Source organism: Propithecus coquereli, unplaced genomic scaffold (genome assembly GCF_000956105.1).
Source record: "Propithecus coquereli isolate 6110/MARCELLA unplaced genomic scaffold, Pcoq_1.0 Scaffold12, whole genome shotgun sequence".
Classification (NCBI taxonomy): Eukaryota; Metazoa; Chordata; class Mammalia; order Primates; family Indriidae; genus Propithecus; species Propithecus coquereli.
Genome location: NW_012136080.1, coordinates 9,348,795 through 9,358,225, shown reverse-complemented (window position 1 = coordinate 9,358,225; position 9,431 = coordinate 9,348,795). Strand labels below are relative to the sequence as shown.

Below are 9,431 nucleotides of genomic sequence, written 5' to 3'. Positions count from 1 at the left end.
TGCAAAAGAATATTGCTGTGTTGATTTATGCTTTCCCAAACATCTACTCCCAATTTAGCTGTTATAATCTTTTTTAGTGAACATATTTTTATGACCAAGTATTGTCTAAAAACTAAAACCCTAGTTACATAGTAAAATACTTAACATGAGTGTATTACTCCATAACCTTTGAGATAATAAATTTGATGCAAAATTTTGAATTAGTGATTTGTAACAGGAGTAAGTTTTCATTCTAGCTGTTCTTAACACACCAAATGTGGAATAAATTTGGTTCTTGTTTTGAAAGGCAACTTAGAGGTTTGGGGACTTCCTCATTCTTTTAAGAAATATTCGTGTATATTTTTCATGTTTGTATTTTCTTGTAGTTTGTGGTCACACTAGAAGATCTATCTATGTGCTGAGATCTGTTATTGAAATATCCTCTGGCTCTTTAATTTTCTCTCCTTTTAAAAATATTAGAATTAATGTCATACACGTTAAAGTCTTTATATTAATAGCTTGACACATTTCTGAATATTGTATAGGAAATAAATGAGACATCTGTTTCTGGAAACTTAGATGTGGCTGAAGTATTAGTGAAAGGAGTTAGGAGTGATCGGATATGTCAAAATAGCTGTCTATATAAGGAGTTATGAATGTGAGGTAAAGTCTGTGTTTACTACTACATCTGTCTTAGAAATTGATACATGAGGTCTTCAGAGGGAAAGATTAAACTAGAACAAATATATGTCATTAACAAAGCAGTCAATTCCCTTTATTTTTAAAATTTTATGTACACATATGAATGATCTGTATAATGTACATTCAATATAGAAAGCTTTATATATTTGATAATGTATAGAACATTTCACAATTACACTAATCTCTTACATAACATCTCGACATCCATTTTAAAATCTCTTTTTGCACAAACTCCTTTTCATTCAATTTGGTAAAGCCAGTTATAGGTACTGGTGTGTACTGTGAGCTCCCAGAAAGTTAATGATTGAGGATACCAGTGAAGGGGTTTAGGGACAAAACCTGATAGTGTTTGATGGTGGGAGGATGATGGCCAGGTACACTCGATGCAGGAGAGGGAAATATCTTTTTCTAGGGACAAGTGACTTAGCCCGATTTCTGTAGACTGTAGCTCAACCCCACAGTCACACTAATTAAAAAAAAAAATTACAAAAACTAGGAAGAAAGTTTTGTCTTTTTGATTCACAGTCTTGTAAACAGATATAAAGGAACAAAATGTGCTTACATACATCGAGGAAAAAAAGTTCTTGTGTACCCACTTAGGTTGATCCACAGAGTGCTTTCTTATAACGTGATACAATTAGAATCACTGACTTTTTTCCTAAATAAAAATATATTTATAGAAAAAGGAATAACACTGTCATGAAACCAGAAGAAAGGCAGTAAGAGTTTGCTTCAACGTATCAGCTGGAGGAATGTGGACTCGGCACTGGCCTTTCAGCGTTTATTGTCTCTCGTGAGTATTTCAAGTCTGATAGCCAAGGTCTCCTGCCTCATGGTCTACGGGAGGCGGCAGGTTAGACATGACTGATGTGGATGTACCTGCGGTAAGGTAGCCAGCAACTCCAGGTCCTGCAAGAAAGGAAACACACATCTTCTAGAGAGAAGAGTCATGTGAAAACATTGACCTTTATAAAAATGTCAGAACCTGGTTAGGTACCCCATCACAAGAAATTGATCATCTATTAGAATTATCTAAAACGTACAACTATACTTTAACAAATAGCTACACAGTGCCATTTTCATGGTTTGCTTTTACTATAAACAAAGTTAAAAATCATTTCAAATTTATGCTGGACAGTAACACTGGTATGGAAGTATGAAAAAAATTTTTCTTCTCACATCTGGGACATTCAATCTTTCAAAAAATCCTGGGCACTGAAAGAGCGATGTCAAATGGAAAAAATGGGAACAAACAGTCAAAAAAATACTCTACACTCAGCCCATCCAAAAGTCATACATGATAAAATTATCAACACAAACACTTCTGTCAGCATTCAAGTTAACCTATTTTCATTTGGTGCAAAGAAATGCTATTATAACAAGTAATACCAAATGAACAGGGTTGATTGCTACACCAAGGTCTCTGTGAAAGAAAAGTCAGGCTCAGGAAATTCATCTATCATTGGTCAGAACAAGAATGCTAGGGGAAAAGGTATTGATATTTTAGTTTTATATGTCTTCTTCCATTCTAACAATCTCTACTATATGAAAATGCTATATATGCCAGCATTAATAAAGATGGGTCCCTGTGAGCATATTAATGGCTTTAGCCTTCTGGAGTTTATTTTAAACATTGCACAGACATTTAATTACATCTCAGAAGCACTACACAAACTGTAACAAGTACTTGCAAGAGACATTGTAGCATAATACTGCATACTGAGCAATACTTTTAGCTGAAATTGCAGGAAACAAGGCAAAGGACTAAGGAACATTGAAGGGTTAGGACGAGAAAGGCAGTGGGAGCAGCATGCATTTAGCAAAACGTTTCTCTACCTGCTTCAGAGAGCTACACAGAAGTTAGCAAGCTGCCTGGCAGAGCGGATCTAAAGCCCACTCCTGAGGTGAAGGGGGCTGCTGCCAGTTAGAAGGGAAGGAGAGACACCTGAGGGGAAAAAAGAAATATAAGCAGCAAGGGAAGTTGTGAGGAAGTGCAAATAGCAGAGTAGTTTGATGAAGGCTAAGGCATAACAGGGACTGATGCAGGACAAAAGGCCAATTCAGATTCACCTCGTTTTCCTCCTTACAAGCATTTGTACTGTGGATGTGAAGTGGCTTGTACAGACTCTGCACGTGGTTACATGGCCAGAGATGCCTCAGCCTGCACGAGCTGTAACCGAAGCCAAACAGAGTGCCCTGGCACTTGGCACTTTGTACTTACAAAAACCTCATACTTAAAAAACTTACAAAAAGGGCTTTCCCCTTTTTAAGATACCGTGGGAGCCTGCATCTATTGACTCCTGCCTTCAGCCAATCAGGGTGCTAGGCCTTCCACAGACTGCTCAGGAAAAAGGCCGCCAGGTCACAGAATCCCCCTGACAACAGTTCAGAGCTACGGCACCACAGCGTTATCACTTTCCAATCTATCATTCTCTGAACTTTAGGCAACAGCAAGATTTCTGCAAACTATCAAGTAGGTCTCACCAAAGCTATAACCCTTAAGAGTAAAACCTCAAACATTCCAGAATGGTATGGTTCCTGAGCAATTCTGATTGTGGGCTTAACTTGGTTCACATCAAAACAGTAGGTTATGAGACCAAACCACGAATGCTACATATAGAAAGTGAACTAATGGTGCAGTTCTCAAACTGTGTGCTGACACCCTGCGGCGTATTTACAGGGGCATTGCTCGATGTTTAAAATTTGAAACACAGCGACATCTGCAGGCTACCGTACAAACAGCTACTTTCAAGTTGTCTGTCTGGACATAACCACTTCATAAACTGTTAGGTATTTCTTTTGGCCTAGGGAGAAATGAAAACAATTATTGAGACATTAAGGGCACTGTGAACTGAGAAAATTTGAGAACCTCTGGGCTAAAATCTAAATTGTGAAATGATGAGCCTAGAAAGAAGAAACAAAATTCTAGCCCCACCATCTGCCTCTTTAGGAAAGGCAAATCAAAATCCATTCCTGGGTATTTCTGCAAATGAAGTCTGAGATGCTATCCCCCAGACCCTTTCCTTCTCCCTGAGGACGTGTCTGGTTTCTTGGGGCCAAAAGGTGTTCCCTGGTCATTAGGATGAAACAGAGCAGTCGTGCTCTCCAGAGAAAGGTCGAAAGGAAGAGTTGGGGCCGCCAGAAACAGGGCATATGGCAACATTGTGCAAGGCTGGCAGACTTCAGAGAAATAAGAAAAGATGGAAAATTAGCAAAGAATCCCACAAAACGGAACTGGCTACCATGATGGAGTAAATGTATGAGAAGTTCATCTCCAATTCCAGCTCCCAAAAGCATCTCTGCTCTCGGCCTCTGTTCCTCCTTTCGCTACTAATTTTGTAGGGGAGAAAAATACAAGGATTTTCATAGCTGAAATTTTTATGAGGCCCTGAGCTTGCTGGCACCAAGCTGTTCTAGAACTTAATAAATGCCTAAGTAATCGAGCGTCCTGGGTAATGAGCAATCACAATTTACCTGCATCATAGGAAAAATTCCACTGAGGCACTTTTAAACAAGAATTTACCATAAAACTATATGCCAGCCTAGAGAACTTAGGGAACTGGGCAGTCTCACTTCAATTTACGAACACTGAGTAATCCTACCTAGGACTTTTACATTTTTACCCCAAATCTTTTTTTTTTTTTTTTTTTTTTTGAGACAGTCTCGGGCTAGAGTGAGTGCCATGGCGTCAGCCTAGCTCACAGCAACCTCAAACTCCTGGGCTCAAGCGATCCTTCTGCCTCGGCCTCCCGAGTAGCTGGGACTACAGGCATGCGCCACTATGCCCGGCTAATTTTTTCTATATATTTTTTTTTAGTTGTCCGATTAATTTCTTTCTATTTTTAGTAGAGACGGGGTCTCACTCTTGCTCAGGCTGGTTTCGAACTCCTGAGCTCAACCGATCCGCCCGCCTCGGCCTCCCAGAGTGCTAGGATTACAGGCGTGAGCCACCGCACCCGGCCTTTACCCCAAATCTTGAGCATGTGATTGAATGATATTTGCTCAGCAGCCAGGGAGAAGAAAATAATAATTTTTGGTCATTTGAATCTTACTTTGAAGTAGTAATTAAGTTTTATCTTCCCTAAATAAAATGCACTTAATTTGCCAAACTCACCCAAAGATAAGGGTTGGCGATGTGTGTTTTCACAACATCTTATTTCATTTGCAAACTCATTGCAGAGGGGCTGGGTACAATTTACATCTTCTGAAGATTGGGAACAGCATGGATACATTTTAATTAAATAAAATTCCAATTCAACACAGCATTGTACCCATTCCCAGAGTTCCGCATAATGGCATTTTATCATTAGAAGTATTGCCCCTTTTATCAAACACATAACACACGATACGTCAATGGAAAAGCTCAAACACAAAAAAAACATTTGGCAACCCAAGCAATGAGCACACATCATTTCAACTGGCAGTAAACTTAGAAGCTTTAGCTCTTGAAAAAGAATTAGTTAGTCCTTTTAAACAGGACAGACTAGAGCTGATGGAAAATCTTCTCAAGCAATTAACATCGTAACAAAACAACATCCCAGACTGACGATGTGCCAAGAACTGGACAATTCCGGGGCCAACGCAGCTCACAGCTAGTTCAGACCGTCCTGCGTGGACGTGCCCGTGGGCTTCAGCACTGGCAACATCTGGCCCCTTCCAGGTTGGGATTTACATGATCTCCCCCTTGGCTGGGCTTGTATGGAACCTGTTGCACCCTGAGCCGGCCAAAGGATGAGAAGAAATCTGTATACCCCAGCTTTCCCCCGACCCGCAACCCTCTTCCAAGCCACGTAGCTTATCATAGCTGCTTCTTGCACTTCATTCAGAAGCCACCTCAGGGATCCAAGTAAAAAGCAAGGCACAGACAGGAAGCCTTTTACTCCCTGTACTTTTTTTCTACAGTTATTAGGAAATCTGGATGAGGGTGAGGACCAAATGAAGTCCAGGTCTCTGAAGATAAACCCCTATCTCTTCCGTATTCTAACCACAGACCTTTTGGTCTACAGCCTGTCAGTAAGTCAAAAATAATGTCATCGAGTTAAGTCAATGAATGCTAAGTACAATGGAGAACAGAAAGAATTAGAAGAGGCATTCCTATAGAGAAGCTTATAATCACCTATCACTATTCTTCAGGGCCAACTTTTAAATAAGTTTATTCTTAGCTAAGAAAAAGAGGACAGATTGAAAATGTAGCATGTGAACTTTTAGAAACAAACTAAAGAGGTAAAGTTTTTAGGGTGTCTATAAGAACATACTTATACTTAGAAGCTAGAAGCTATACCTTTACCCAGAATTTGAAAGATAGATAAGGGATAGACTAAGACCATATTCTAGGTATTTTTCTCCACAGAAATCAGGGGCAGGGGATGGAAAAGTTAGAGGGAAAACCTATAACACTCTGCTCTGAGTGTACACATGACTGGCTGCCAAAGCACTGCATGCCTCTAAATTTTAGGGCTCTACTCCAACTTTAGGATTAATATTAATATTAAAGGGGTCACAATGAAGAAAACAACAGTAGTATTGCAACCAAGTCTAAAATTAAAACCAGATAAAACTTTCTTCAAAGATCCTACTTTTTAATATTTTACACTGAGTCTTCATGATTTTATAAACCTCTACAGCAGAAATCAAGATTATTAAAACAATTATACCAATATAAGAAACACTGGGGGATATTTTTTTCTCTTAATATACCTACATTATCTTCGGTTAGAGGAGCATGTGGGGCTGACATTTTTTCATACAGTTTCAGCCCAACAGCAGGAACCACCTCATATTCCTAAGGTTAATTTCACACTAAAAGTTTTTATATTGGACACTGTATTTCATCTTTAGCATACAGCAATAGTTTCTATTTAAAAAGAAAGTGGTAACTTTCTTTTTAAACAGTTAAGTTACTACTTTCTTTTTAAACAGAAACCAATATGAAAATGACTAACCTAAGAAAATCATGCAATTAGTGTGCCAAATGGACAAATGTTCTGAGCTTGGAACATGTTATTATTTTTTGAAACCTAAGCAGTAAAAATCTTCTTATTTATGATACCCACATATTCCCCACATAAAATAATGAATCCTAAATATTTAGCAAAACCACAGACTAATCACTAGAAACTTAGAGGAAAATTTTTTATATATGATTACATATATTTGGAGCATTAGTCTGTTATTTTGACAGAAAGGGAATGATGTATCATGTTTCTGATACTGATATTCTGGAGTATGTTTAAGATAAACATTTTGGTATAGACATGCTCCAAATAGAACTTATGACACCATTAATTAATTGAATCAAAACTGAGCAAAGTACATGCCCTACTCAGTACACATTCAACTAACAGTTCATATGCTAATAAGCTTAAAACCAGAGCTTTGCCACATGCCCATGGCACCTCCAAGAAAGGTCAGCTATTAGTCTAGGAAAACACTCTGACCACTATTTTAAGTCTATTCAGGGCAAAAGGAAGGCCCAAGTGGTTTCTGCCAGGTGTCTCTGGGTAACCAATACGGTATGGCTTACCTGTGAGGTATCCTGCTGTTTGTGACTCAGAAATGAACAAATCATGTTTCTGATCTTTGAAGGCACTCCAGACTGAAGAACGACACAGGATTTCATTTACCTAGGCAAGGAAAGTAAGCTATTTGAGCATAAATAAAGAAAGGACTAGATGTTGGAAGATTGAAATAAAGAGAAAAACGAGGTTCCAAAGCAACAAGACAGGCAGCCAGCAAGGAAAGACCCAAATATGGAGCAAGAATTAGCATTCATCAAACACTCCATATGCCGGGCACTGTGCCAGGCACATCTCATTAAACCAGACCCGAAGAAATCCTCAAGTCAGTCTTTCCTCTAAAGCTGGACTCTATTATCTGAACTTACTATTACTGACTTGTATGTAATCTGAGCAGGAAGATTCCTACACTGAGTATTTTCTCGTGATGGTAGCAGATGGCTGATAGTGTGGTATGGGCTGAGAGGAAGGGTTTCAGGGAAAAGATGTTGCAAAACCTAAAGGAGTCTTTCACATTATGGGTTGTGACCTGTTAGAGGTTTATGAAATCAATTAAGAGGGTTGTGAACAGCATGCTTGAGAAAATAAAATAGGTTAATACAGAAAGCATCAGAGTACCACATGTAAAATGGGTACTCCTCTTTGAAATACATAAGAGTATAAATATGTATGTAGGAACGTGTACTGAACTAAGACGAAAGATGTATTTCTTTCTGTGGACACAAAAAGACACTTAGGAAATACTAACTTAGAGAGTATCATTTGCACATCCATGTTCAGATCAAACATTTACTGAGCACCTCTTATGTGGCAGGCACAGTGAACACAAAGATAAGAAAGACAGTCTCTGTCTCTGAAGTGCTTACAGTCAAGTAGGGGAGATGAACAGTGGCAGATAATTTCGTGGTAAGCATTAAAGTGGAGATATACATGGGGACCACTGTGAGTCCAAGGGAGGACACACGTGCCCCAACCTTGGAAAGAAGCAATAGTGTAAGGGATTAGTTGTGAAGGTAGTAGAGGAGTTCCTACTTTGGAAACTATCATACCTCTTTCCTCCCTTCCTTTCAGAGTGAAAGGTGGGTGTTAGGGTTACTTTGCTAATTTTATTACCAGGAATCCTGAGGCAGGGCCTGCAAGTGATACGCAGGACTGCCTGTGCTTGGTGTTTAGAGCACCTGTAGGCAAAACTAAAGAAAAAAATGACTACAGCAACACATGCTGCCTCTCTTCTTTAATATCATTCTGAATCATTCAAATGATGATACTGATAGAACTGACAATCAAAAAAATGTTTCTTTACTTGAAACGTACAAATCCAGTAAATTAACTAAAGGAAAGCTTTAGGTGAAGTCAATTTAAGCCCATAAAAGAGCATTATTAGGTGGAAACAACCCAAATGTCCATCGATGGATGAATGCATAAACAAACTGTGGCGTTTACATACAAGGAAATATTATTTAGACATAAAAATGAAGCATTAATACATGCCACAACATGAATGAACCTGGAAAACATGCTAAGTGACAGAAACCAGACATAAAAGCCAGACATATAGTATGGTTTCATTTATATGAAATATCCAGAATAGGTAAATCCAGAGACAGAAAACAGATCAGTGGTTGCCAGGGGATGGGGAAAGGAGGAGGAAATGGAGAATAACTGCTTAATGGGTACAGGCATATAAAAATATTTTGGAATAGATAAGGTAGTTCGCACATTATTAATGTACTAATGCCAATTAATTGTTCATCATGAAATGGTTAATTTTATGCTATGCAAATTTTACCTCAATAAAAAGAAAAGAGCATTTAGTAGATGGGGTTATATAGTAACATCGAATAAGGAACTCCTCAGAGGCAATAATAAAAATAGAACCAAAGAGGAAAATTAAATTACTAAACAGGCCTGCAGTTAGCATATGCATGCAGCTGAAACACATTAACACATATCCAAGCAACAAAAGTCATAATAAAAGAAAAAAAAGCCAACACTTTAAAAGCACCAATAAAGGAGAAGAAAACTAAACTGATATTCTGTATCTTTTAAGATGGCATTATAGGATGGTTAATGGATGTGGTTATCACTACCCACCAATAACTCCTAGAACTGAAAGTTAATCTTAACCAGCACTAAATGCTGAATATTCTTCTATGCTAAAGAATTCCAGCATTTTTCTTCTGGAAATGTACAACATGCTGTCACTACCCAGAAAAAGAACCCTCCTGGGACAAC

At 38.4% G+C, this 9,431-nt stretch overlaps 1 protein-coding gene across 1 annotated transcript in view; it reads right to left on the bottom strand.

Moving 5' to 3' along the window:
- Positions 1-729: 729 nt before the first annotated feature.
- Positions 730-9,431, bottom strand: part of DNAJC13 (DnaJ (Hsp40) homolog, subfamily C, member 13) — a 119,110-nt gene continuing 110,408 nt past the window's right edge. Inside the window, exons 54-55 of the mRNA XM_012663287.1 lie at positions 7,205-7,304; positions 730-1,590 (exon numbers count right to left, since the gene is read on the bottom strand). Coding sequence (XP_012518741.1) covers positions 1,484-1,590; positions 7,205-7,304 — 207 coding nt within the window. The 3' untranslated portion in view covers positions 730-1,483. The remainder of the gene's footprint in view (positions 1,591-7,204; positions 7,305-9,431) is intronic.